This window comes from Botrytis porri (assembly GCF_014898465.1).
Source record: "Botrytis porri strain MUCL 3234 chromosome Unknown BPOR_003, whole genome shotgun sequence".
NCBI classification, from domain to species: domain Eukaryota; kingdom Fungi; phylum Ascomycota; class Leotiomycetes; order Helotiales; family Sclerotiniaceae; genus Botrytis; species Botrytis porri.
The window spans coordinates 990,600-1,018,542 of NW_024066077.1; the positions used below are offsets into that span (position 1 = coordinate 990,600).

The 27,943-nt window shown below is 40.8% G+C and overlaps 10 protein-coding genes across 10 annotated transcripts; 7 read left to right on the top strand and 3 right to left on the bottom strand.

The window, feature by feature from the left end:
* Positions 1-150: 150 nt before the first annotated feature.
* EAF01_002366 (uncharacterized protein) lies at positions 151-834 on the top strand (the record flags this gene model as incomplete). Its single annotated transcript, XM_038910618.1, has 2 exons — positions 151-271; positions 326-834. 2 exons carry the CDS (start codon positions 151-153, stop codon positions 832-834), a joined length of 630 nt encoding a protein of 209 aa, XP_038773540.1.
* Positions 835-1,885: 1,051 nt separating this feature from the next.
* On the bottom strand, positions 1,886-2,937 carry EAF01_002367 (uncharacterized protein; the record flags this gene model as incomplete). The annotated part of the gene is made up of 3 exons (XM_038910619.1): positions 1,886-2,511; positions 2,597-2,741; positions 2,812-2,937. 3 exons carry the CDS (start codon positions 2,935-2,937, stop codon positions 1,886-1,888), a joined length of 897 nt encoding a protein of 298 aa, XP_038773541.1.
* Positions 2,938-3,397: 460 nt separating this feature from the next.
* On the bottom strand, positions 3,398-4,749 carry EAF01_002368 (uncharacterized protein; the record flags this gene model as incomplete). The annotated part of the gene is made up of 2 exons (XM_038910620.1): positions 3,398-4,506; positions 4,563-4,749. The coding sequence occupies 2 exons, from the start codon at positions 4,747-4,749 to the stop codon at positions 3,398-3,400; spliced, it is 1,296 nt and encodes a 431-aa protein (XP_038773542.1).
* Positions 4,750-5,053: 304 nt separating this feature from the next.
* EAF01_002369 (uncharacterized protein) lies at positions 5,054-7,034 on the top strand. Its single transcript, XM_038910621.1, has 3 exons — positions 5,054-5,222; positions 5,276-5,785; positions 5,837-7,034. The coding sequence occupies exons 1-3, from the start codon at positions 5,190-5,192 to the stop codon at positions 6,779-6,781; spliced, it is 1,488 nt and encodes a 495-aa protein (XP_038773543.1). The 5' UTR covers positions 5,054-5,189; the 3' UTR covers positions 6,782-7,034.
* Positions 7,035-7,800: 766 nt separating this feature from the next.
* EAF01_002370 (uncharacterized protein) lies at positions 7,801-8,634 on the bottom strand (the record flags this gene model as incomplete). Its single annotated transcript, XM_038910622.1, has 2 exons — positions 7,801-8,198; positions 8,250-8,634. The coding sequence occupies 2 exons, from the start codon at positions 8,632-8,634 to the stop codon at positions 7,801-7,803; spliced, it is 783 nt and encodes a 260-aa protein (XP_038773544.1).
* Positions 8,635-12,551: 3,917 nt separating this feature from the next.
* On the top strand, positions 12,552-13,953 carry EAF01_002371 (uncharacterized protein; the record flags this gene model as incomplete). The annotated part of the gene is made up of 5 exons (XM_038910623.1): positions 12,552-12,788; positions 12,842-13,079; positions 13,126-13,291; positions 13,410-13,815; positions 13,867-13,953. The coding sequence occupies 5 exons, from the start codon at positions 12,552-12,554 to the stop codon at positions 13,951-13,953; spliced, it is 1,134 nt and encodes a 377-aa protein (XP_038773545.1).
* Positions 13,954-14,488: 535 nt separating this feature from the next.
* Positions 14,489-17,113, top strand: EAF01_002372 (uncharacterized protein; the record flags this gene model as incomplete). Its single annotated transcript, XM_038910624.1, has 3 exons — positions 14,489-14,525; positions 14,592-16,378; positions 16,445-17,113. 3 exons carry the CDS (start codon positions 14,489-14,491, stop codon positions 17,111-17,113), a joined length of 2,493 nt encoding a protein of 830 aa, XP_038773546.1.
* A 3,011-nt stretch (positions 17,114-20,124) lies between these two features.
* EAF01_002373 (uncharacterized protein) lies at positions 20,125-21,508 on the top strand (the record flags this gene model as incomplete). The annotated part of the gene is made up of 5 exons (XM_038910625.1): positions 20,125-20,143; positions 20,295-20,357; positions 20,428-20,546; positions 20,610-21,309; positions 21,369-21,508. The coding sequence occupies 5 exons, from the start codon at positions 20,125-20,127 to the stop codon at positions 21,506-21,508; spliced, it is 1,041 nt and encodes a 346-aa protein (XP_038773547.1).
* Positions 21,509-22,298: 790 nt separating this feature from the next.
* Positions 22,299-23,072, top strand: EAF01_002374 (uncharacterized protein; the record flags this gene model as incomplete). The annotated part of the gene is made up of 1 exon (XM_038910626.1): positions 22,299-23,072. One exon carries the CDS (start codon positions 22,299-22,301, stop codon positions 23,070-23,072), a length of 774 nt encoding a protein of 257 aa, XP_038773548.1.
* A 1,488-nt stretch (positions 23,073-24,560) lies between these two features.
* EAF01_002375 (uncharacterized protein) lies at positions 24,561-25,184 on the top strand (the record flags this gene model as incomplete). Its single annotated transcript, XM_038910627.1, has 2 exons — positions 24,561-24,676; positions 24,815-25,184. The coding sequence occupies 2 exons, from the start codon at positions 24,561-24,563 to the stop codon at positions 25,182-25,184; spliced, it is 486 nt and encodes a 161-aa protein (XP_038773549.1).
* Positions 25,185-27,943: the final 2,759 nt, after the last annotated feature.

Sequence of the window (27,943 nt, forward strand, 5' to 3'; positions counted from 1 at the left end):
CTGTCTACAAAGCAGTGAACACAACAAACAACACTGCCTTTGCTGTGAAGATGCTTCAAAAGGTACACTCCTTAAAGAAGCTGAGTATGGTAATGAAAGAGTTGAGACTACTGGCTAGGTGCAGCCATCCAAACCTGCTCACCTTAATGGATGTCTACCAAGTACACAACGACCCCCATACCTATTACCTGGTTACTCAGCCCTGGGCGCCATATACGCTGGAGAGATTTATCCATGATACGGACAATCAGAGACGAAAATCGTGTCCATGGTTCGCATCAAGTTCGGTAATGAAAGAAACGAAGGTACTGATGGTTTAAAAAAGGGCTAGCGGACGGACTTGATTACCTTCATGAACATTCGATAAAGCATAAGGATATAAAGCTAGATAACATCCTGCTTTACGATGACAGTACCAGAGGGATCCGGCCGATAATTGCAGATTTCAGTGTGAGCAAAGTCTTCAGACAAGGTGGAACCACAAACTATTCCAAGAGCACGTATCATTATCTTACGCCCGAACAAGTCAACCACACAGACAGTAGTCTCAAGGCAGATGTCTGGCAGATGGGCTGTTGCTTTGCGTTCTTGTTGGTAATCCTCACTGAAGGATCTCGAGGGTCATGGGAATTATGGGAAAGCTTTAACAACGATGATCCAAACCGCTCCTGCAGAATCTCGACGGAATCCGAACAGTTTATGAAGACTCTACGGCGACTTTGCTGGAAAAGCACATATCCCCAGGAGTATGTACTATGGATAATCACTGGGATGCTAGAGTTACTACCAACGGCACGAATGGATATTCGAGCCGTGAGAGAGGAGTTGTTATAACTTACCTGAGAAAGATTTTGGATAGGTACATGCGCTACGCGGACTTAGTGAGTCCGTACCTTCAATCAATCCCCTATACTTGAGATTTAGGTGATTTATGGAGTAGTCTCTGCGATGGGATGAGCAAGCGCTCTGTATTAATGTCATACAGGTAAGAGTTCGAATTTTCAAAGGAAAAATTATGGTAATGATACGTAACGGATTTGGGAAAAGGGACTGTTCATACAGATGAAGATGACAAAGCGATCGAACTTACTAAAATCTTTCACTGATATATAGATATCCTTTCACATATAATATAAGGCAGCTTTGTATAGGGGGATCCCAATTGTAATAATTTATTTTAAGTTCTTGCGGAAATTCTTCGAGATTCACAGATCATAGGATCGGAGTCCGACTTATCATTCAAATACCTAGCCGAAGCTCATAATTAATATATTTAATACTTCTTTAATTCTCTATAAGCTCCTTTGACAATTCTAATGATTTTACTTGTCTTCGTCCGTATGTGGTTCTATCTGTATTTTTCATGTATCTTTAAAGGAGGCCCTTCTCTGATGGATTATACATACACGCGTTCTGCTGACAGAAACTCTCGAAAGTTTCGGAGACTTCCCAATCAACCATTGTCACCTTCTTGCTTGAAACCTTTAAGGTTTGGACAATACTGCGTTGTGTTTAACGAATGCCTCAGTAACCTTTTGACAAGATCTCCGTATGTAGTAGATACTTTGGGACGGAGCCGTCCTTCTGTGAACCTTTAAACATTCTTGAGGAGCTCATCCTGGAGTAAATGACGACCGAAATTTCAGAGCAATGACGATCTAACAGATTGTCGAGATATAGTAGAAGCAGCAGGAATACAGATGAAGAAATACGATATTCCGAAATATAGGATCATTTGAAATTGGCTGTACTCCCACGCCACTAGTGCGATATCGACATATGAAACTCCGCTATCAGTGTCTAATCCGACTCCATTCCCAATCTAATATACATTCCCTTCTATCCCAATATAAGTACAAGTAGACCAAGATTACCATACCAGTCTTCAAATACCATTTTGATACAATTTCCCACCAGCTTTAACATCAAACTCCGTAGCCTCTTTCAACCCACAACTATCAAAGAGATCTCTCACTGCCACTCCATTACCCTTCGTATTCCCATCCTCCAATAATTCTCTATATGCCTTTCCGACACTCTCAAAAACAGCGCCTAGTGCCAATGTAGGCGTAATAACCAATCTATACCCACATTCCTTTGCTTGCTTAACACTCAACACCGGACTCACACCACCAGGCACACAATTATATAAACAGGGTACCCCCTCTCTTCCAAATTCCTTACAAACCCTCTTCGCTTCCTCTTCATTTCTGACTCCCTCCAAAAACACCACATCTGCTCCCGCATCCACCGCCGCATGCAAGCGCAACGCCGCTTCATCATAACCCTGATCGGCTAATGCATCAGTGCGCGCAATAATCACAATATCTCTTCCCAGCTCCTCGCGCTTGAGGGCCGCTGCCCGAATCCTCGAGACGAATTCGGGGAGCGGAACGAGTTCTTTATTGCGCAGGTGACCGCATCGTTTATTGACGACTTGGTCTTCTATGTGCATGGCGGCTACGCCTGCGGAAATGTACGAAGCGACGGTGCGAGATACCATAAGGGGACCTAGGGATTGTTAATACTACATGTTAGATATTGTAGATACTCGCATCGCTTAATTGAACAAGAGAGGAATCATCTATTTACTAACCTCCATAGCCGGTATCTGCATCTGCGATCAATGGAATGGTAGGGTCGATATTGGCGATCATGGATGCATTATCTCGCATATCATTCATGGTGGCGACGCCTAAATCCGCAATACCAAGGCAAGACATGGTTGTCCCGGCACCTGTCTATTTTCCTCATCGTCAATTACTATTTTGGGAGATGAAATGAGAGTACCGTGGATTGGTCGAGAAATACCATGTATAAAGTTTTGAATCCTGCATTGAGTGCAAGACGCGTTGTGAAGCCATCGTATACGCCTGGACAAACAACAATTTCATTCTCATTAGCTAAAAGAGCTCGAAGTTTGGCGACGGTAGTCATATTGTATTGAGCTTGATTTCGTTTATTGATCATACTTGCAAGAATTCAATTGGCGTTGTTCTTTTAAATGTGCCAAAGCATCATAATCGTAGCAGGGTTGATCACTGTAATTGACATCACCGCCTCCGATCACGGCAGGTAGCTTTACGCGAGTCACGAAAAGGGGAACTGTAAAAGCCGAATCTTTATAGTTAAAATTCGGATTTTGTGTGACATCTTGAACCACAAGATTTGTAATCAAACATCCACTTGGAAGGCACATCAATCGGTTGGCGCGGAACCTCGATTATGATAAATTCGTTCCATATAAGTTGAACCGTGCTGCTCTAGCTATGGGCATTAAAGAACTCCACAGATTTATGTCCCGCCCAAATTCCCGTTCCCGCCCAACATTTCATATACTCCAGTGATATCATAGCCATATTTCTCGTGAACGCCTTCATTGGACAGTTTCATTATCTCATGAACTTTCTTTCATTTTTCCGCAAGTAGAGCAAGTCCACCATTGATTTTCCATTTTGGTGCTGCACCATCGACAAGTCCACATTTGTGGTTGGGGTGGAAGAGGTCTAGCTGCGGCTTTCCTCTGAGAGTTTTGATCAACTTGCTTAGTGATGCTTTCTGGCCTCTCAGTAGTACAGGCATCGCAGCACAAAAAATCAATCGGGTTGTGAAGTGTACATATAGTACATGTCCATCCTGTCAAGGTAGGTGCAGAGTATACTGGTCCTTGTGCTGTTTCATTCTGAGGATCCTTTGGTTTTGGGGGAGATTTTGACTTGTTTGAATTTTCGACAACTAGCCGACTGACATGGCCCAAAGGCTGCCGAGATGTTCCCAAGCCGGTCGATGCCAAAGTCGAAGATGCGGGTCGTCTAGTTGAAGGGTTTTCAGACGTCGACTTGGAATTCTCATCCAATGCCCGCCCCCCAACATTACCACCGCTTATTCCCGCAGGGTTTTGGACAGAAGGAGGAATATAAAGGTCTCCATACTCTTTTTTTTGATCTTCTTGAACAAGCTCCCACATAGCTTGAGCAATTGCTGCGTCGTTAGCTGAATCTTCTTCTGCTACAGTTTTGAATCCATTGTGTGTAGCTTCATCGGCCAAGTCTCTGATCTCGATAGGGTTCATCCTGCTGTCTCCACAACCTTTGAGCACTTTGTTTCTGCGCTCGATCGCATCTACGATAACCTTCCGAATATCGGTACCATATAGCACAGGCCGACCTCCTAGCTTCTGATCCGATCCTTTGAGAGAGTTCTGTCTTTTCTCTGCAGCTATGCGGGCTAGACGTCTTGCTTCGTGTCGTGGTACTCTGCGTCCACCCAAACTCTTTCCTTCTGACAGGAAACCTTCTCCAGTATATCCTTTGTCTATCAAACCTTCATGTTCCTTCCGTAGTTGATCCCATAAAGCATGAAATTCTTGATTGTGAGGTCCGATCTCGTTATGGCATAATTCATGAAGCATTGTATCGACCACCTGTTCCATCGGCAGAAATTGATTTTGATCTCCAGGATATCTCAACCGTAGACATATTTTCTGCCCTCTATTTACATTAAGACCTATTCCCCAAAGTGAGTTCTTTCCCGCTATAAATCGTACGAGTAGATTAGCATACCTAGTAGATTTTGCTGGTCTGGGTAGAATTCTGTTAAAGTACCTACGCGCCAATGGCGTGCTCTCATGATAGGTTTGACTAACGACGCAATTTTCTTAAGAGAATGAAGTGCTTCGGCTTCTCGTTTCATTCCCTTCAGATGAGAGTATGACGATATAAGTGCATCGCGTTCAGTATTAGCAGACATTTTTAGGAACCAGCTAGCAAAACAATGATGAGGGGTCCAAGTATTCCTTTCGTTGTGGAAGAATATGCATAGATCCGTTCAGGACTGCTCTAAGATTGAGAGGGAACGTGCTGTCGTTGTATACATCAAAATAAACGGCCTCAGAAACTACTAGAAGGAAGACTTTATTGGTAATGGAAGGTATCCTGTCGTATCGGAGTTGTGATCAAGCAGCCAAACACAAGGCTGACGCGCCAACATATCGATATGCCCTTGTCCCGCATTTCGATTATGAGAATTTAAGCGGGTCGCTAGATTCCGCTTGTCGATAAGATAAGGCTCACAAGGCTGAAGATAAATGATGCCGGCCGAGCTTTCCTTCCCCACACTTCAAGCAAGTTTCTAGATCAAATATATCAACAAGCCACTTGAGAGAAATTTCATCAGAAAGTTATTTCAAAATGTCTGCAGATGATCAAGTATTCTTTGATACTGTAAGTATCCTGTTTCATTCAAGGTTATAGCTGCTGATAGTATCTTCTGACAGTTGTCCTCCGTACCGAATAATATCAAGAAGTATAGCGATGATGTTGCAGATTATATCGAAAGACATATTGATAAGGTAGCTGCATCAATAAGAGTGTCTCTCGCCTCTGCAGAATGGATCCCCCCATCTGCGCGACCCAAACCACCGCCATCAACTCGGACTATCGCGGCATCTCAATCAGTATATACCCGGATCGAACAATGGGTATCAAAGAACAAGCTCCTCGCAGGAGCTATTATTGTAGTGATGGGTGGAGTGACATATTATGTCATTAGAAAGAAGTCAGACTACCGCAAGAAACGCAGAGCTAGGCGCGCAGCGACTGGAGCAAGACAAGAAGTTGTGGTAATTGCAGGATCCCCTTCAGAACCGATAACTAGGTCGATTTCTCTGGATTTGGAGCGCCGAGGATTCATTGTTTATGTCGTATGCAATACGATAGAGGAAGAAGTCTTAGTACAGAATGAATCTAGGCAAGACATCAAACCTTTGATGATTGATATCGTCGATGTGAGTTTGTAATATTTATCGCCCGAGTCATGTATACTAATATTATTGTAGCCATCAAGTGCTTCTGCTGCAATCGAAAGATTTACCGCACACTTACGAGCACCACATTCCCCCTTTCAAGGTGGTAAAACCCATCACTTGATATTCAGATCTCTGATTCTTATTCCTTCACTTGCTTATCCATCTACTCCGATCGCCACTATATCGGCGTCAACATTATCGGACCTCCTCAATACTCGTCTATTGAACCCCATTCTCACCCTTCAAAACTTTCTTCCTCTTCTCGCGGAGTTACCATTTCAGGGCACTCATAGCAAGAACATTCCAAAGCCTTCCGTTCTCGTCTTGACTCCAAATATTATTCCGTCTCTCTCACCTGCATTTCACGCTCCCGAGTCCTCCACCACATCCTTCCTCAAAACGTTTACCCAAATTCTTACATCCGAGCTTTCCCCTCTTTCCATCCCCGTGATCAACCTACAGCTTGGAACTTTTGATTTCTCTCTCTTTGGACCTAAGAATCAACTTCAATCATACCGGGGCCGCTCTCCTCCTAACTCAGATTGGGATTCGTCATCCCGACACGTATATTCACGCAGTTATGCTGCTGTGAATCGATCAAACATAGGGGCAGCAATGGGTTGTGGATCACAAGGTGGAGGCTACGGAAAAGGCAGTAGTCTCCGAGAGTTAAACAATGCGGTTTTCGACGCGATGGAAAGCAAGAAAGGTGGAATCATCCGAGTGGGTATGGGAAGCAGTGTGTATGGATTCATTGGAGCATGGGTGCCTCGGGGATTGGTAGGGTGGATGATGGGAGTTAAGAAGTTTAAGCCGGAACCCGCAGAGGAAACTCTTCAATCGAGCATACCTGGAAGCTCTAGTACATCTAGCTTTGAGGGCAGACCTTTCACGCCCGATAGTAGCGAGATGAGCGGGGGAGCTGGTTTAGCCGGAAGCGACTACATTTCGATTGCGAGTCAGCAGGGAAATTAGGCCATCGGATATTGACATTTTGAGAAGGTATATAGGACATATTTTGCGATCTAATGGGTGGATTGGATCATGTGTTTGCTTTTAGTTTGCATCGTAGGAATCTCGGATTGAGAAACATGGCGTTTGGGGAATATGGAATCTGGACAGGCGCAAACATCTCCACTTGTAAACATAGTTAAGTTATTTGCACCATAGTTATTGATTTAGTTCTTACAAAGTGGATGAAGAAAGCACACCCCAGTCGAGTATGACAATGATTAAACGATTCTCTAAATACCAATGTTTTCAGGCATTCAGTGTCCATGTGTATTAGATGGGACGGACATTTCGAAGCATGATTTCATTTAGGAGTGCAATTTATCGCCTCCACCGCATGCTCCTCTTCGGTAGTACTGGACTCTACAAATCCAATGCTAGTTCTTAATTCATTGAATATAATTTGCATTGCACTATTGGTAAGTCTAAATTCGGCATGAAACAGGCTTGATATTCGTTATGTCCCATGCCACGCCGTTTCCGTGCCTGGGAATGTCACGATGTTCCAGACCGATATGGTTGAGATAATCATCCCATGTAGGACTACGAATGACAAGAAAGGAATTGATCAACACTATGCGATTGAGAGCTTTTCCATTTTTGGTGATGTTTGCATGATGCAGCTCGCTCCATTGGTCGAATCGCTCAGTACCCTGTTCATAAAGTGGCTGGTAATGTCTAGCTTTTTAGTCGTGTCTCAGCCTTGTTGTGATGAAGACGGCTTTCTTGCATATGTTGCGGGAAGGATGGGGCTTGTCTTGCATGACAGACCCGTTTTCTTTGTTAGTAGCGGTGAGACGGCCAACGAGGTCGATATAATTTTGATGGGTATGGGGTGGGAGGCCTGTGTAACCCACAACGTGCAAGTCGATAGTAATTTGTCCTGGTGGAAAATAGCTCAAGGTCCCGTAATTATAGTCCATCATCAGGGTTCCCCTCATGAGCTGCATGTAAATTGAGTTTTGGTTTCGCATCCTGTATCCTTAATGTCCGCGACCTCGTTGGCCTCTTTCACCTCCACCACCCCTTCCGCGATAGCTAAAACCACCCCTCCATCTCTGTCTAGGTCGTCCTTCTCCAAATCCCCTTTCCCTGTCCGCTTCTCTCTCTGCATTCTCTCTGATTCTCGCTTGTTCTTCGGCAACTTCTTCTGGATCCCTCTCGACCTTGATAGTTGGCTTTGGTAAGTCAGAAGGCCATCTCGGATGAGCCTTTTTACATTTGGGTCCATCTGGACAAAATCCTGCCAAGTAAAATTCGCAGAGAGCTTTGCGAATGTGCTTTTTGGAGCACCTGGGACCCAGCGGACAAAACCCCTTATCGTAATGCGGGCAATTTCCCATTTTTGAAGCAGGATCTACATGTAAATAAAGACACTCATCTAGACTGGTTAGTGTAACTCTTGAAGCATCAGATAGCTACACAAACGTACCTCCATTAGAGCAATACCCGTTCTTTACAAAGAAGTTGCACTCCGGCATCTTCCTCAAATTGAACTCGTGAAGAAACTCGCATGTTTCACCTTTTTTGCAGAGCCCCCTTAGCCAATGTTTGCAAACCATATTGTTGAAATTCCATGAGTTATTGGGATTGGTAGCATGCTTATCAGGGCAATTAGTCCCGAGAGGACAGTGCCCTTGAAGATATGCTTTACACGTCGGCCGATCTGGCGAAATACCCATGCGATAGTTGTTAAACAGAAAAGGTGTGAATGAAAACCTGTATGCTGGGGCTTTGTGATCTAGAATTTGCTGGGCTGTAGAAGCTGAAGCCTGTGCTGCGAAAGCACTAGGTCTCTGTTGTAATATTTCAGCCATATTCGGTATCTTATGGGTCGGCCGAGAACTGGCGTTTTCGTTGCTGATTGAATGATTTCGCAATGTGATCTGCCGGAGGGAGCAAAGCAGATAATCTATGTGGGTGATTGCGAATCTGGTGAAGCTCAATGTACGTGTTGAGCCTTGTTTTATTAGGTAGACAACTAAAATGTGCCTTGGATTTACCTGGATAGTACGATATGTATTGTGACTGAAAGACAAGATTCACATTGTATGGATCGATATCCGAACCTCAACTAGAGTGTGGGTGTACAGAGAGTGATGACTTCAAAGAAACGATCTTGTGATGTCTAGAAAGATTGATTTTTGACAGCCTCGCGTATTAGTAATCATATTTCAGAAGTCATTATTATCATTATTATGGTTAGCGCCAGCCTATTATAACTGAAACTAGGGGTAACATACCACAACATCTCGAGCTGCATGTTAACCCAAATATAAATGAACTCGCAAGGTGGATGGATATTAATAATAATTCCAGCCACAATTCGCGCAATGTTTAGGATCAAATAGGAAATATACTGGGTAACGGGCAATGTAGGTACGCTTTACTCGTGCCCAATAACGAGACATCAAACTTCACTTGAGTGATACCAAGTTTTTGATGCAGCTACTTACTACTCTACCGCACCAACAACAAGTACATCATCCATTTGACACTGGTTGTTGGATTTTCTTGTGCATATTTACCTAAAATCCTAGTCTTTACCGTGCATCTCACAGTACGGAGTACATATTTTCCTACATGCATATCTACCTACAGTTTTGTGCTCACACTACCACTCGCACATCCATTCCGTATATCTTTGGCCCGAAGAGACACTTCTGGTCATGTTCTTGTTACACACATATACTCTAAGGCTTCAAAAATGGATTGAAATAACACAAATCACCACTTGGTCCGATATTCTTGACTAGAGAGAAGAGAGTACCGAGGACAGAGTAAAGAGTATTACAGAAGTACGAGAGTACACGGTAGTGATTACAAGACGTTTTTCGGAATATTGAATAAAGATGCATAATACTACTATACTTCCAAGATATACCAATCTATCAATTCTTCATTACTACAGTAGATAAGTAGTTAGCGAGGTAGGTACCCCCCTAGGGACTCGCATGATTCGGCTAGATACACCTACTGTACTTCAATATGCGTGCCAACTCGGCTCCTTCTGCATCTCAGTTCAAGATAAGGAGAGCGGGACCTACCATTCGGCACTCCAGGTTGTTTTACGGCTGAAGCTATGGCCATTGATCTTTTCTTTTGCCGATCCGATTCACATTTCTTTGCTATGCTGCTCGCATCTTTTGATCTTTTTGGAAAACCCTGTACCGATTCTCAGCCGATATCATGATACTTGCTCAATATACCTGTGAGATATAGAGCTGGAAGTTCGATCACTTTTTTACAGTAATAAGTCTATAGGATTCCTCCGAATGTCCACGGACACACGGAAACTCAGGGAATCATAATAGATTAGCTTGCGATAGCAGACTGGCTCGGCTGGGCAAGCCATTGGGTGTTTGCACTCATTTTCTCAGATACCAGCACCTCACCCAAATACTTGCCAGTTGTCCTTAGAAAACAAAATCTCCACAAAAAAAAAGATCACGAAGATTTTCAACATTTTCTCACGATACTGATCAAGCAAGGATAGGGTTCTTAAGAATTGATGACGGTAAATTTATAAAGATTGGTTACCGATGCCTGAAGGTGCATTGACGCTGCAGAGTTGTGCACATATTGTAAGTAGGCTGGTGATGATACCTAGTAGTTAGATAGTAGCGATAGTAGGTAATATGTATGGAGCTACTAGGTATATCAGGTCAGTAGCTCAGTAGATGAGTTAAGTAGGCTCGCGGGTGACAGGAAAAATGGTATACATAAGTTTATTTCCCTGTTAAAATTTTGATAGGATTTTAGACTATACATTTAGCTTCTAGCTAGCTCATTTGTTATCAATATAAAATTCTAGAATATTCATTATAAGATATTTCGAATGAGAATTTTCTAATAATATGATTTTCATCTTTATTTATTGATTCAATGAAAAATTAATGATTATTGAAAACTAGGCTTATTTCAAGTTTAAATATTATTTATATTTAATTTTTCAATTATTTATTAATGTTAATAAGTTTTTTTTTAGATTATAAACTAATAGAAAGAATGCTCTTTTTTTTAAGTATTTAAATATTAAATTTTCTATTGAAATTAAAGTATTTTTGTAATTTATTAAAGTTATTAGCTTTTTAATAATTTTATATAAACTTGAATATAATATAAGTCTATTAACTTATGATCAAAATTGAAATTCTTTTTAAAAGCTAATAATATTATTGAATTAGTAATCCAAATAAATAATATATTATTCTAAAAATATCTTGATTGGTTGATTTTCTATTGAATTCTAAAAAAGTGAATGTTTCTCTGATAAATTCGTGTGTCACTTTTCCTGTCACCCGCGAGGTAGGGTCGCTATCTTCCATCGATATCATGAGCCATGGCGCATGCAATGCCATGCATGCATGCAGAATCAATGAGCGAGTCAGAACACGAACTTTGCACGTTGATCTTGGTAAATGGAATCTTCAAAACCCACATTGAAGTGGTAAAATAAATTATACATTCATCCGTCCATCACTTGATTTTCTATTTATTTTGTTTTTGACCCCTCTAGTTTCTAAGGGTTTAGCCGATGAGCATTGCATTAGATTGCTGTAACATGGTGGATGCAATGGATACCTAGGTATAGTCGAAAAGCATGTTTAACTCTTAAATCTTGATCCTAATCCTAATTCCGATGCAATAGGTAAATGTATCGAATGATGAATGGTTCAAACTTCAACGAGGGAAAAGGAGAAGATTCCGAATACGGTATCATCGCTTCAATGGCGTGGCAAACGGAATATATATTTTGGATTGATAATGTTACTCAAAATGATATTGGCCGGCGGAGGTTGAGTCGCATTTTTCAAGCTAATAAGTTATTAAACGTTCTCCTCTTTCACGAAAAGCTATTCTCAGCTCGCCGAATGATCTTCCGTCGTTCTTCCGATACTCTTTCTGAGCCTACATCGATACGATACCACTTCCGCTGATTTCCAATGGTGAAGCTACGGAACTGTGAATTTGATTCGATCTGTTTTACGCAACGCCACAGCCACACACACATATTGCTTGTTGGTCTGGTGCAGGTAGTGCAGATCTACCTCTGGGATACTAACCTAAAGATACCTACCCACCTAGGTATATGAGTATATACGGCTCCAGCAGTCATAGATTTGTCTTTAGACTCTTTGCGTATGTATCAAAGGAAGAAGAGAATACATACATACATACCTTTCGGTATACAGCAATCATCCCGTTGGACTTATTGAAACCGGCTTCAACTTGGCTAGTATCGCTCATGGCTCGGATCTTCCCTTAGGTCGCCCTGCCGTCGATTTGGAAATTTATCCTTAACTAGGAACTTCCTTACAAAGTCATCATCCCCACACACCTTTTCCTTCATCGCTCCACTATCACAAACTCCCACAATTCAGCTATGCTAGTCTGCTGGTGGATTTATTAGTGAATATGTATGATTGATCTGTTCCTTCGTCATTTCTGATGCATATGTACTACCAAACTACCGACCTTGAATCTCCATCTTCAAGCATAATCAGCCTTGCAGGTGAATTCATCGTACTAAAGTTCTTTCAAACATTAAAGCTCTCCTCAAGATCAAGGGAGCTGCTTTCAAGTTCTTATCTTTCCCTTCTTTCTCCAAATCAGACACTCATCTACCTCCTCTTCGATACTGTTGCTACCCAACGTCGACTTGAATCAAGAAAAAAGCATTTGTGGGAGATAATTCATTCACTGATTTCCATTCTTTCTCGTCTGCTTAAAGATGTCATATCCGTACGGAGCTCCTCCTATACCCTGGAACTCGAGACCACAGATAGACACTCGCAGACCCTCTCAGCCATCAATCGCCGCGAGTATCTCTAACATTATGTATAAAAATGCCGTGTACTACCCCAACTATCGAGTTTATCGCGGTGAGACACCTGGATCACTGAATTTTGGTTGCATCAGCCATGTCTTTTATGCTTTTGCTCATGTTGGCCCGGATGGTGGAGTTTTTGTTGGTTTTTTGTCCCTCAAAATGATACCTCCCACTGTTGCTAACTACATCAGTTGAGTGATGAATGGGCAGATATGCAAATGCCCGTTGACGGTGCCACTGGGGGTGGCTGTCTGGGGTCGTTCATGCGTTTAAAACAAGAGCATCCACATCTCCAGCTCATCATCTCAATAGGCGGTGGTGCGGCAAGCCAACATTTCCCGCAAGTTGCTGCTTCAGCTGCCACAAGAGATCATTTCGGAAAGTCGGTCCGAGGTCTAGTTGATGCCACAGGTTTCAATGGTGTTGATAGTAAGTATCAATTCTATGGTTGATAACGATCATACTGACAAGCTAGTCGACTGGGAACATCCATCAGATCCTGAACAAGGTCGAAATTTCCTTGCGCTCCTCGCTGCTATTCGGATTCATCTACCAGACGAAAGATATCTTTTAACAGCTGCTTTACCCGCCGGACGATGGGCTTTGCAAAACATCGATCTTTATAAAGCTCAAGATTATTTGTAAGGATGATTTATATCCACACTCCTCGAGCGATCGAAGTCTTGATCTATGAAATACATTGTGTCCCCATATCTGTATTTCAAAAATTCGCTGTACTAACATGTTCTCTTGTTTTAGAGATTTCATCAATCTCATGGCCTACGACTTTCATGGTTCATGGTCCCAAAAGTCAGGACATCACGCCCAACTTTTTCCTGGAAATATGCCGGATGCAGCAAATGGAAGTGCTGCCGTCGATTATGTTGTATCGACTGGTTTTCCAGCCTCAAAGGTATTACTCGGAGTTCCAGTATATGGAAGATCCTTTTTGAACTCTAGAGGACCAGGTCACCCATACCAAGGCTGCGGTGGAGAAGAGGGAACATTCGAGTACAAGTTATTACCACGGCCTGGGACTCAAGAAGTAGTTGATACTACGACTATTTCAGCTTCCTGTCATGGAGGTGATGGAGGATGGGTCTCTTACGATAATCCACAAACAGTCAGAATGAAAGCTGACTATTGTAGACAAAGGCGGCTGGGAGTAAGTCACCCCTGTTTCTGTTGGTTATAGGCGTTTACTGACAAAATTCAGGGACTATTTTACTGGACAGGGACAGCAGATGCATCAGGGCCGCGAAGTTTGATATCAGCTGGATTCAAAGCTTTACATGATGCATAAATCACCCAATATTTCGAAAGATGAGGGCTTTCAACATGCATAGACATTTTGAATACTCAAAGGCCCGATTAGGTAGATTTGGGAAATAGAGTCTTCTCGGGGGTTCTTGATGCTTTCGAAGATGAAATTGAAGGCCAGCTCTCCATTTAGTATGACGAAACCACAGAGAAATTGCATAGCGCGGTTGTCTGAAAACACTATGGGGTCAAGCATACCCATACTATAAGTAGCTATATGGCTCAATGTATAATAAAGCAATTCATAAAAAGCATACTTCCGTAATGGAGCTCAAAAATGTTTGGACATTTTTGAACATTCAACTTGGTTGAAAGGCTGACGAGGCTGACATGTTTTGAGGATGCCACGCATAGACAGCGCGACCACTTTCTACTTTACAATGAGAAAGAAATGATACCAAACACCTTTTTGCAACTGCACATCAATAATCACTTGGTTTATTTACACATGCATTGGTCATTAGCATATTGAGTACTGTTCTCAATAATTTAATTTATTTCATTACATTCATTACAGCATGAATGGCGTATCGATACCTTCATCCCTGGATGCATGTAAGTCCCCCAACCTCACTTCCACGACATTCAATAACCTCCACTGATCATACTCACTCCCCGCAGCTGGTTATGATCCTATTGACCATTTGAACACGATATTTTCCCATCCTTCGGCTTTGTCCTCTATAGATCAAACGGCTGCTGCTCTACAAGCTCATCAGGATGAGTTGTCAAATAATGTCGCGAATCTCGTGGCCACCCAAGCATACAATGATGACTCCTCACTCAAACGAATGCAGTCTGCAAAGTCGGAGCTCGCAGATCTTTTTAAAAAGATTGAATCCGTACGGACACGGGCTATACAAACAGAGCAAACGATCACCTCAATGACCGCAGATATCAAGAGACTGGATGGCACAAAGAAGAACTTAACCCTGAGCATGACGGCTCTGAAAAGGTTACAAATGCTTACGACTGCTTACGAACAATTAAGGGGTCTAGCTAAAACGAGACAATATCGGGAATGTGCAAGCTTGCTTCAAGCTGTACTGCAACTTATGAAGCATTTCAATAGCTATAGGAGCATAGACCAGATTGCTACTTTGAGTAGGGGTGTTTCAGAGTTACAAAGAGAGTTGTTGGAGCAAGTTTGCGAGGACTTTGAGATGGCATTTGCCAAAGGAGAAGTGGGGAGCAAGAAAGCGGTGCTGGCAGAGTCATGTCTGGTGATGGACGCATTAGGAGATAACGCTCGGGCAAGATTGGTGACGTGGTACGTCAATACGCAATTGAGGGAATATAGGCAGGTATTCAGGGGAAATGATGAAGCTGGAAGCTTGGATAATATTGGTAGAAGATACAGCTGGTTCAGGAGAATGTTGAAGACATTCGAGGATGAACATGCGGGAATATTTCCTGCTGGGTGGAGAGTCAACGAGGTCCTGGCAAATGCCTTTTGCGAAGGCACTAGGGACGATTTTAAGGGAATATTGGAGCGGAGCATGCGGCGAACGGATGGAAACAAGATAGACGTCAACTTGCTCTTAAGTTGCCTACAGGAAACTATGGATTTCGAGCAAAGTCTTGAAAAGAGATTCGCTACAGGCGCCAGAGAAAGCATTGATACTCTCAGTTCACTCGAAGATAAACCTCTGACATTTCACGGATCTATTTCGGAAGCCTTCGAGCCATATCTTAGTCTCTGGGTTGATTCGCAGGACAAACAACTCGCCACAATGATACCCAAATATCGAATTCAACCGTTAATAGCAGCCGACGAAGAGTTCTCTCCACAGGCTGTGATTGCGTCATCTATCGAACTTTTCCATTTTTACAAGACATCCCTAGCTCAATGTGCCAAGTTGTCAACCAGTGAACGACTTCTTGACTTCTCTAAGATCCTAGCTAAATATCTTGATCAATATGCTCAGCAGGTTTTACTATTTTTCTTACAAGGAGCGGGAGGACCCAGTCTTGAGAACACTATCCTTGTTCTCAATACCGCGGATTACTGGCACGCAAATACTCAGCAATTAGAAGATAATCTGAAACGGAGAATTGACAGTGAATTGACACCCAAAGTGGACTTATCGTCACAATCCGATACTTTTATGGGTGTTGCCAGCGCAGCAGTTTTATCATTGGTAAACAGAGTTGAACTTGACTGCGAAGGATCATGGCGTGAGATGAAGAATACGAATTGGAGTAAAATGGAAAGTGTGGGGGATCAGAGCAGTTATGTGGCAGAGTTATTGAAACATGTCAATGATCAAGCCGGGGAAATACTACCCTTGGTGGGAAAGCAGCAATATGCGCGTGCATTCTGTGATAATGTTGTTGAGCATTTGGCCAATACATATATTGCAAATATCGTCCAATGTCGGCCTGTATCCGAGGTAGGCGCAGAGCAGGTATGTAAATTTTCCAAGTGCAAGGTACCCACTTCTATTAAACATTTTCTCTAACCTGTTATCCAGATGTTACTAGACAAATATGTCTTAACTAAAGGACTGACCACTTTGCTCTCTCACTCCCCCACTCCCTCGTCAGCCACTGCAAATACCGCATTTCAGAAGCGTGTGAATAACATAATGGCTCGCCTGGACCCGCTCCTCAAGACGCTACAGGTCCGTCCCTCACCGCCAGAGGGATTGGTTCAAGCATACCTAATTCACATTGCCGACCGTAGCGATACGAATTTCCGGAAAATTTTAGAATTGAAGGGTGTCAGAAAGCAAGATCAGGCTGCGTTAGTGGAAATGTTTGGTATGCATAGAGATGGTAAGGCTAATGAGCAGCTGGTTCAAAATTCATCTCTTCTCACACCACTTATGAATGTTGCGGGGCTTGGTAGCACAGGTCTAGGAATTGGAACACCTGGTGGTATGCCAGGATTACAGACACGATTTGACCCCGCAGGATTTGGAGAAAAGTTGTTTAGTGCGGCTAGGGATAGTATGGGAACTGGAGGGGTTGGCGATCGAGGGGTAAGCCCTTTGAGCGAAGACGCTAAGTCTGCCGTGGAAGGAAATCTGAAGAGTATTGGAAAGTTCTTCAGAAGAGATATGTCTGGGTTTGGTGGGATGAATATAGGGGGTAGGTTTGGTGCTAAGAGAGATGGGACTATAGATGATTATACCAAGTAGCAGATGGACGTTATGATGGACTTTAGAATAAAACCAGTTCCATAGTAGTGTCAATACGTTTTGCATAGTGAGTTGAATAAAATAAAGACCTGTTCATTAGTGTAGTCACCATAATTTGAGACCCAAGGCGGGACAAGATCTGATTTTAATGTCATCGCTTAGATAGCAGCAAGCAGATGAGTCTAGGAAATGAAGGGCTGAACCAGAGGAAAGCTGCACAGATACAACGTTGCAGTGAAAGAAATTGATTATGAGTTTGAGCCCGTGTTTGGTGTAATAAAAGTTGACTGAAGAGTCCCTTGGACAGTGTTTATTAATGAGGAGTAGCTATGCGTGAGGATCGATAGGGAAGATCTATTTATTTCGGGGTACCGAGAAATGACTTTGGGATTTCGGGATATATTGTAAATACTAGATTAGATATATATATATAATGTAGTTTATCAGTGGATCGGCTATATCAATAGATTGACCATTTTTATCTTGAATTATTATTCTATATTTAATATACGTTTTCTTTATAATTAATTATGAAAATTTATTTTAAAGAAGTATATATAATTTTAATTATTCAAACTATTGAATTAAATAAAAAATTATTAATTCGAAAGGTAGTTTAGTTTTATTATATATTTTGAATTATATTAGATAATAGAATTTGAGGTAAATCTAATATAGTTGAGAATCAATCAAAAAGTTATGATTTGATTAAATTAAAAGAGAAAGTATTTGTTTAATATATTCTTGATATAGATTTAAAAGGGTTTCTATTTAAATTTAAAAATATAAAAGATATAGTGAATTATATTTTCGAATTAAAGAGTATAAAATATGTTGGGAAGCTTTAAGTATATTAATTTGTAAAATATCGAATCGAATTAAAGATATATTTTAATTATGTTTAGAATTTTTTAAAGAGCTTTTTGTAAGGATTTCAAGCTTATTAAAGAGTGATTTCGATTAGTTGTAAATATACAAGTGAAATATAATATTTTGAATGGAGATTTCTATAATTTCGATAAAACAGACTTTATAATGAGAATTATATATATAGTAATAATTATTATTAATATTAAGAGATGTGGTAGAAGTAAATCTATATAATTAGATAATCAAGAATGGGTTATAGTAATAATATATGGAAATGGAAAGGGCGAAATTATTCTTTTATTTTTAATAGTTCAGGGATAGGTCTATCTCTTTAATTGATATATTGAAATCGATTTTCCTATAAAATAAATTATTAAACCTATATTTAATGGATGAATAAACAATAAAACGAGTTTAGAATAATTGAAACATTTTGATAAGTATATTAAGAATCAAAGAAAGGATAAATATCAAATGTTGATGCTGAATAGGTATAAAAGTTATGAATTAATAGCTTTTCAAGTATATTATAAAGAGAATAATATTATATATTTATATTTATTATTATATTCAAATTAACTTTATTTAATTTAATTATTTAATTTAATTATTTAATATTGATTATTTTAGTAATTTAAAATATTTATATAGTAGTTAAATTAATGAATTTATTAAGGTATATATTAATTATATTTTAAAGATTAAATTCTTTATAGTTTTTAAAGCTATATATAAGAAATTAATTATCTTTCAGAATATGAAATCAAGATTTTAAAAAATAGATTTAATCTTATTCAATCCTGAAGCTATACTCTCGAAATTAGATATTCGAATTCATATATTTACCCCCCCCTCTTTCAATTTAAATCAATAAATCTTTTAAACCCTTTACAACCCAATTAAAGCTTTTTCTCAATTAATATTAATTAAATCTTAAATAACTTATTATTAAATAAGCTCCTTTATACTTATATTTGAGATTATACTAACTCTAACTAAAAGTATAAAAAGATTAATTCATAAAAATATACTTTTAAATATAAAGAATTATATACTTTAAATAGTAAATAAAGTATTAAATAAGTATTGATATATATAAAAAACTCAATTATATTAAGGAGAAATACTTATTGAATAAAAAGCTTTTGATATATTATCTTAATAAAAGATTGATATTTAGATTCAATATAATAAGTATTAAAAAGAAGGGAATTCTAATAAGGAAGTATTTTCTAATTAATATTGTAGTAAATATAAAAAGACAGGTTATAATATAAGAATCTATTAAAATAATATAATAGATTTTAAATTATTAAATTATTAATAGTTTTAATTAATTGATTTAATTATTGTTGAATAATATAGCTTTGAAGTAATAATTCAAGATAAAAATGGTTGATCTATTGATATAACCGACCCACTGATAAACTACGTTATATAGAATGTAGACTTTAGAATAGAAATGTTATCTAATCTGATCTGATCTGATCCGATTTGATCTGATTTGATCTGATTTAATGATGTCAAGCAAAGTAACTACCTAGGTAATGAATCACATTTGTCTAGGCCTAATCTGTATCACAATAATCAATAATCATTTATTAATTATGAAATTCTGCTTGCTGATGTAAAGCCAGACACAAAGGTGGTCCAGATCCCTCAAGGCTTTGGTGATCACGAAATTTTGGCGGGGAACGGGGAACATTGTTTGAAATCAATAGTAATAGTAATAGTAGTTAATAGTAATAACTAATAATAATAAGTTAACGAATCTTCGAGTCTTTTTACATACAACCGAGTAAATAAATGAATACTTATTAACACCACAACTTCTTTCCTACCTTCTTCTCTCCTATTCACAAATTATCATATTACAACCTCTGCGAGTAGAGTTATAGATTCAGAGATCGAAGACCGTCAAACTCACAGTCGCATACCTACAAATACTTTGGGATAAAAAACAAAACAAAAAGAGGGGCACTTTATTGCAAATCGACAAGGTGTTTTCTTCAACTCTTAAACGTACTTTGAGGGCAAGCGGTTCGGGTGTTTCAATTGCGGCTGCTGCTTGTTTTCAACAGAAGAACTCGGTCAAGAGTAATACTGCGGCGGGTTTACTTGGAAGAAATATAGAGAGAAAGATGCATAGTAAGGTTGTTAGTGAGTATTTCCCTTCTCTTTTGCTGTGGCGGGGAAGAGTTTGGAATGGGACGGGAGTGGGATGGGATGGGATGGGAGTGGGATGGGGAATACAAGAGGATGTGGATTTAGAAGATGGTATCTACGAACGTATACTAACTTTATGAAATAGTCATTGGCTCCGGCCCTGCGGCTCACACTGCTGCCGTTTACCTTGCGCGTGCGGAATTGAAACGTAAGTCCATGTTCTGAGATTGGAAATCGAGAATTCATGAAGGGCCATTAGGCTGACATTCGGTATATAGCTGTTCTCTATGAAGGTTTCCTTGCCAATGGAATTGCTGCCGGTGGCCAATTGACTACCACTACCGATGTTGAGAACTTCCCTGGTTTCCCCAAGGGAATTGGCGGACAAGAACTTATGGTAAGAAGATTGACACTTTTTGCATATATGAGGTAGAACTTCAACTAATGAATCTGTGTAAAGGATAACATGCGCGCACAATCCGAACGATTCGGCACCGAAATCATCACTGAAACCGTCGCCAAAGTAGATCTCTCCAAACGTCCCTTCAAATACTGGACCGAATGGGACGACAAAACAGAACACACAGCCGATTCCATCATCATTGCTACTGGTGCCTCGGCTCGCAGACTCGGTCTTCCAGGAGAGGAGAAATACTGGCAAAATGGTATTTCCGCCTGCGCAGTCTGCGATGGAGCCGTTCCAATTTTCAGAAACAAGCCTTTGGTAGTTATTGGTGGTGGAGATAGTGCTGCGGAAGAGGCTATGTTCCTCACCAAATACGGATCCCACGTTACTGTTTTGGTCCGAAAAGATCATCTACGTGCGTCGAAAACGATGGCTAAGAGATTGCTTGCCAATAAGAAAGTTACTGTTAGATTCAACACTGTGGGAGGCGAAATCACTGGTGATGACAAAGGATTGATGACCCACATGGTTTTCAAAAACGTCACTACTGGCGAGGAAGAAAAGGTAGAGGCAAATGGATTATTCTATGCTGTAGGACATGATCCAGCTACCGCATTGTTCAAGGAACAAATTGAGACGGATTCCGAGGGATATATTGTCACCAAGCCCGGAACCAGTTATACCAACATCGAGGGTGTTTTCGCTGCTGGTGATGTTCAGGATAAGAGATACCGACAGGCTATTACTAGTGCAGGCATGTCATCTATCTATTTTTGGTAGACTTTGTAAGACAAAAACTAATTATATCGATAGGATCCGGATGTATAGCAGCTCTCGAGGCCGAGAAGTTCCTTGCTGAGCAAGAGGATGCTGAAAATGATTTAGAAAAGGCAAATGCCGAAAAGGGTAACAATGTTGTTGTTCCTGAGTATAGATCCAACCCTTTGCTTTAGATTTTTCTGTCATTGGCGAGTTCAATTTTTTTGGCATGGCATTATAGATAGAAGTCCTTGTATGAATATCCCCCGAGTTCAATTTTGTTAGAAAGAATAAAGAAGGAAATATATTGAAACTACCGTTTATTTTCCTTCATGTTGCTTGTGTGTGTTTTTCTGAATCCTTTTCCTTTCAGCTTTTCTTTTCCAGTTATTTTCATTGTTTTGAAAAGGCCACCTTGAAGACCGATCCGATCCACATCTTCCTATACCCTTTCCTCAAAGTCCTCCCAACAAATTGTCAAGACCTAGTTGGTCGGTCGCAAATACGGTGGCTTTCGAAAAATTTCGAGCTTCTAGATTCGTGGCCATGAAAGGATGTTTTATACCTATACCTACCCAGGTAGTAGATGCAGGCAGTGCAACCGAGTTGTAGACCTGAATTTGCTATCTGGTAGATTATCAATAGGACACGAGTGAAGTAGTTAGCCGATCAAATGTACTGAAACCAACATGTGTATATGGTATAACCACTTAGGGGACCGGGAGTTGGCAGAGATATGATGGACTGGATGGGGAGAAAAATGTATTTAAGGGGAGGAGGGAAGGGGGTAGGTTTGTGGTGATTTTGATTTTGATTTTGAATTGATTTGCTATTCTTCCTCTGAATTTTTTGAAATTTTCAGGCTTATGGAAGAGATTTGATTTGATCTTCAGGTTTGTTCTTTTTTTGGGGATTTCGGATTTGGTATTTGAATTGGATTGAATTATTACAAGAGCGAGCAAGCGCATGCAAAGAGAAAGAAATATGTCACCTACATTCGCCCTTCCATCCACATCCGCATCCGCGCTGCAAATCCCAGTCATCGTTATTGATACCTGTATCGTGGGTGCAGATTTTGACAGTTACTCTTATTCTTCTTTTACTCCTTCGCGCTCGTCTCCCTCTCAGTTTTTCTCGTCGTCGTCTCCTTTATCTCCGCAATGCTCTTCCGTCTCGAAGTTTCTGAGGATTCCGCGTTGTGTGAGGATGGGTTCTCCTTCGACTAGACATCTGAGAGGAAATCGGTGGATTGAGATGGAGGGAGTGGGGGTGAGGCAGTGGGGGCTAGGGATGTCGAGGACCCCGAGGAATAGTCCGGTGTCGGCGGGTGCGTGGGGAGGTGGTTTGGGGGGGCTGGATTTTGGAAAGGGGGGTTGGGGGGTGGGGTGGAATTCGTTGGCTTTTAGTGAGGGTGAGGGTGGAGGTGAAGGGATTGGAAGGGGAAAGGGAGAGTTGGGGATGAAGATGAAGATGAGTCCGGTTGCACCGCCGAATACACCGTGTTCGCCTTTGGATTTGGGTTTGGGTTTGAGACGGTTGGAGAGGGGTTCGATGGATGAGGATGGAGAGGGAGAGGGAGAAGAGTGTGAGGTTTTGATTTTGAGTGAGAGTGAGAGTGAGAGTGAGAATGAGAATGAGAATGAAAACGAAACTGGGGACTCTATAGATATTTTTCGTGATACTACAGGATATTCGACAAGCGGGCGTGGGTTTGGACATCTTCCGCAAATAGTGGTGGGGTGTGAAGAGGGGGGGTAGGAACAGTTGGGTGTGAGTGTGGATGAGGGAATGGATGAAAGGTGTATAGTGGGGAGGTAGGAGACGGGCATGGAAAGTCGGCTGTGTAATTGATTGAATATATTATCAACCTGATGACAATATAGGTCATGGGAGTGTCTTTTACGGGGTGATTGGGGGTTGAGGTTGCTTTTGTTTGCGCTTGCGTTGGGTATTGTGGTGTAGCGTGGTGTTTTGGGCTAGCGATCGATGCATACATGGAGCATTTGCTATTGGAAGTTGATACTTGATACTTGACGGGTAGAGTAATACCAAAAGTTTGGATTTTGTTTCTTTTTTTCGTGTGGCATGACGTATTTTGATATTACTACTGGGTGGGATGAAGGGGTTTGCTTGATGCATGAGGGGAAGCGAAGTTCTTATTCTCGTCTCATTGGTAGTCGCAAGCTTCCCTTTCTCCGACAGGATCTTACTTTCAGATCTATCGAGTTAACTCATACTGTAGTTGCAGGAGCAAACTTGATCACACCGTTTCTCATGCATGGCTCTCTTTGGGCGAGCTTATAATTTACAGCTCCAAATAGCTAACTAGAACAGTGAGTTCGAGGCTTGAAACCATACAGTATTCTTAAAATTTAACCAATTTGTAAGGAAGTGAAGGCTTACATTAATTACTAACTGTGAAACAACCGATACTTGAAACCTATACTATGTTGATGTGTATATGATACTAGCATGGGACCAGTGCAGCTAGCTCATATTTTCCACTTTGAGATGCTTTGCGTGTTATAAATTGGAGTTAGAAGGGGAGGAAATTCTTATCAAGCTTTGATATCTTAAGCAAGAAGCACGAACCTATGCAAAGCACGAAGAAATTTCATGAGGCCCAGCACTAATAAAAACGGGGCTATAATTGCAGCCAATATACATACACTATCTTCTGTTTATATATACAAACCCACGAAAGTCTCTCTGGGCATTCTTGGAGAGACTGAGGGAGATTCGAGTAAGCTTCTCGTGCGTATTATCGAAATTGAGTGGATGGAAATTCTCACGATCCTTCTACTGCTACCATAACATCCGTATCTCACAATAACAAGAGTGCATTGAAACTAGAAGGATTGACGGAGTTGGTTGGAGATTGGCCAAAGAACGAGTCTTTCGAATGGCAATTTCAAGCTGGTAGGGTATCTCATAATGAGCAGGTTGGATTTCCAACCTTGTTGATTCCCTCGTACACTGGAAACTAGAAACTAGAAACTCTCTATTCTTGGATGTAGATATTTGGTAAATAACTTTTCATCTATCACCCGTAGAAGTAGTGGTATACAGGTCCTCAAGTTTTCATTGTCGTTTTTCACCGTTCAACACACTCATTTAACTTTCGAAGAATACGAAGCACCAACTGCACCGCATCAACTTCAGTGAACTACGATATCATCTTAAAACCTTTTGTAACAGTCTTCAAACTTATTCATCTTGTGCAAAAACTTATCATCCCTAGTAAAGATGCAATTCTCCATAGCTTCCGTTATGACTCTAGTCCTCGGTTCAGGACTCTCAGTTCATGGATACATACCCCCTCGAGCATTCAATAAAGCCAATGAGTATCCGGAAGAAAAATGGTGAGAATTGTATTACTTGCACAAACAAATCCCAAAATTTCCTAAATTGTTTACATAATCGAAAGTGAGCGAGTTCTCTAACCACTAATGCTACCGTCTACTAGTTTGGTTAAAAATGGATCTAACAAACCTACATAGGCCTAAACATCAAGTCTTTGTGCCCTGTATCTCTCTTGACAAGACAGACGTCTCCGCCTGTTTGTTTGCTATGTCCGGGCAACGTATGCTCGCATGCTCCAATCAAAACTGCAACCCCGGAACCAACGGCGAAGATGGTCTCGGCGATATCGGTGGGGGCTGTGCCGAATTGGACACACATTTCACGGCAGGCAGAATCAAAAGTGTTACTAGTAGACACCAGCTATTCGTGAGATTGGAGAGGCGATATTGGCAGGCTTCGAAGCTTTCGTTACCGATGCCACTAAAATGGCGCTCGATGGGATCATCGAGGTCCCGAAATAAGGGAGCGCTGGATATGGATAGTCATGGGGCTGAGATTGAGTGTTAACATGATTAGCGGATAGTATGGCAGCCCGGAGTGGATGTTCCTTTTGAATGTAATGCAGCCATTATTTCTGTCTTATATGGTCAGCCCATCATTTATTAGTTCCTTTGCCCCTAGAATACATCACAGATAGGTAGTATTCTTGGGGTAGGAAAATCAAATAATGTCACCAATCTATGGCTAGCTCAGCCAATCACATAGCGAAAGCCACGTTTAGGTGAATTGTCAGATGGGCAAATTTAGATACCGAACTAGCGCTAATTCTCCCTTAAAAACTTGCTACTGATGTTATCTGATTAGATAACTCATCAGTCACAGAGGATTGGATCTTTCAACAGACCGTATGCCTCTGAGCAGACAGGATGAAGTCGACAAGAGAAGTATCAGGATATATTTGCCGCAAGGTTAACCCGCCTGCGTAAGCGATAATGCAACCTCACCCTCCAGCTAGTCGAATCAGACCAAACGCGTGAGACCTGCGTTAGTCTATTTTCAATCCACTCTTAATTCTCGACGTTTTCACGATCGAATCCACCACCGTGCAATATCTTCACTGGGGCAGATCCGCTGTTGGGCAAGAAGCACAGGTCGGGAACAGAAACTTGGGAGCTTATCTGTTAGCAGAGCTTCTCACAACTTGCATATAAAATTTGACGCTGCAATGTGGAAAGTGGAAGCCAAAGACCTGCTATTTGTCAAGCGTATGGTTGATAGCCTGACATATGATCCAGCTCTTGTGCTCTTGAAAAGAGCTTATTCCGTAATTCTGACGATATCCTTATCATGCTATGTATAACAAACGTCATTCCACTGTTGGATCGGCCTAGCGAGCCTAATAGGGGAACATATTCGAACTAAAGATGCCTTGAAGATATGGAATTTCTTTCTTTAGCATGAAAACATGAACTAATCTTTCGGTTATCCCTGCTCTATGCCCTAGATTCCCACTTCGCTTTCACAATCATTGTTGTTCAGTAAATCTAAGTTGTTTTAAACGGAGTACCGAGGTATTGGCAGATGTTAATGTATCCTATGCATAGGTAGTATTTAGGTCAGATTATGAAAAATAAATGGTTTGATCAAGTATCGAGTGCGTGATCTGATCCAGCCGTAATGCAATAGAGTGGCAACGAGTCATCCTAACAGGTCCATTCTGCAACGACGGAGGAATGGAGACCAACTTAGAATCTTACTTTAATCTGAAGAAGTGTTATCTCCGTCTGCTGCGCCACCAATATATTCTCATGTAGTTAGATAATACCGTAGTTCCACCTAACAGGTCCCATAAAAAGATGGAACAGCAATTCTTCATTTCAAATACCAAAAAATATACTAAGAAACAATGCTATAGCGATTGTGTTAACCTGGAATCTGACTTGTGAAGTTTCAGTCTTGCTCTAGAGCACTTTAGTTTTAAAGGTAGACATTTCAGGCGGATTTTGAGCAAGAGAAAGGCTACTTGCAGCCTAGATCATTATATGGACCAAGAGACTACATAGTAGGTAAAGCTTGTGTCATTAGGTTATCTTCGGTGTGAGGTCAAATTCTATGGAAACTGCTAATGATTTGACCCCTCCACAGTCTCTGAATAATCTCTGCTGCAATTTCAATATCTTTAAGCAAATATCTTAGGGTTCATCATTCATACCGCAAGTTAAGCCCCTCATCTTTCAATTATATGGGCTAACCCAATCCAGATTACCGTACGTTCCATCACATCTAATAAGTTATGTGAGCCCCGAATAATGAGATCATAGCTCTTACGATTGCCTTTCGATTCTTTGCCCTATCGCTGGGTGCGGGTATCCTATCATCATACGTAGAGCTCGAACCGCCGGGCCTCTATCATAACAACCTGAAGCGATCAACTCTCAGGAACCATATATGGCGAGAGACAATATGGTTTGAAGGATGGACGAGGATAATTTGTGCCTCAATTGCCACTGCAATTGCAATACCTCTACTTGTGCAAGCCATTTTACATATGCCAAGTTTGCCCGTCTTAGTAATGTTATTTGTGAGTTCAACTTTTCCCCAATTGAAGTTGAGAATTAACATTCTGCTGGTTAGCCTTTGGCGCGGACCATAGAAAAAATCGTTTTATTTGCATCAAGCTCCACATGCTCATAAAATATGTGAGCTGATACCCCTTATCGATACTTACCTCGTTGAGAATACGGAGATACTCAGCTTAGCTTTATTGGTGTGTTATGTAACTGTCAAGATTGTAGTGATCGATGGAATTGGGAAGATCAGTGAAAAATGGTGCTATCTTTATATAACAAACTGCATCACAACGACACGTGCGAGGGGCCTGTTTTGCTGTCATATAAGGGACAGTTTGTAGCTTCCGCACATCGTATTAGAGGAATTCCACTGGCTATCTATGAGGAATTTCTTAATGCGGTTACTTCAAAGACTAGTTGGACCCACAAGGAAAGCATAATTGGCAATAAGTTTGACAAGTTCGCATGCATCATATTTCGGGTATACTATTGAAAGACTTTGGAATTTGCTTTTACTATGCTCGAACTTGCGGATTGCAACCATGTGTTCGAGTTTACTAAGTCAACGGAGAAGATTCGTTAGGATTGATAATTGTCAAAGTTTAGATTAGAATAATGTATTCGCAGTGTTGAAATCAGCTCGAGCTTTAAGATTTTCGATATCTGACTCCTAGAATATCTACTTCGGTCTTGGTCATTAACTTTCTACATAGTTGCAGTAGTGTATCATTGTTCAAGATTAAATTGCTCAACATT

Bases quoted from the DNA above. Each gene is read 5' to 3' on its own strand.
- EAF01_002369 (XM_038910621.1), top strand. From the start codon at position 5,190: ATGTCTGCAGATGATCAAGTATTCTTTGATACT. The intron at 5,223-5,275 runs GTAAGTATCCTG...ATCTTCTGACAG, and splicing joins ATCAAGTATTCTTTGATACT to TTGTCCTCCGTACCGAATAA. The intron at 5,786-5,836 runs GTGAGTTTGTAA...ATATTATTGTAG, and splicing joins TGATGATTGATATCGTCGAT to CCATCAAGTGCTTCTGCTGC.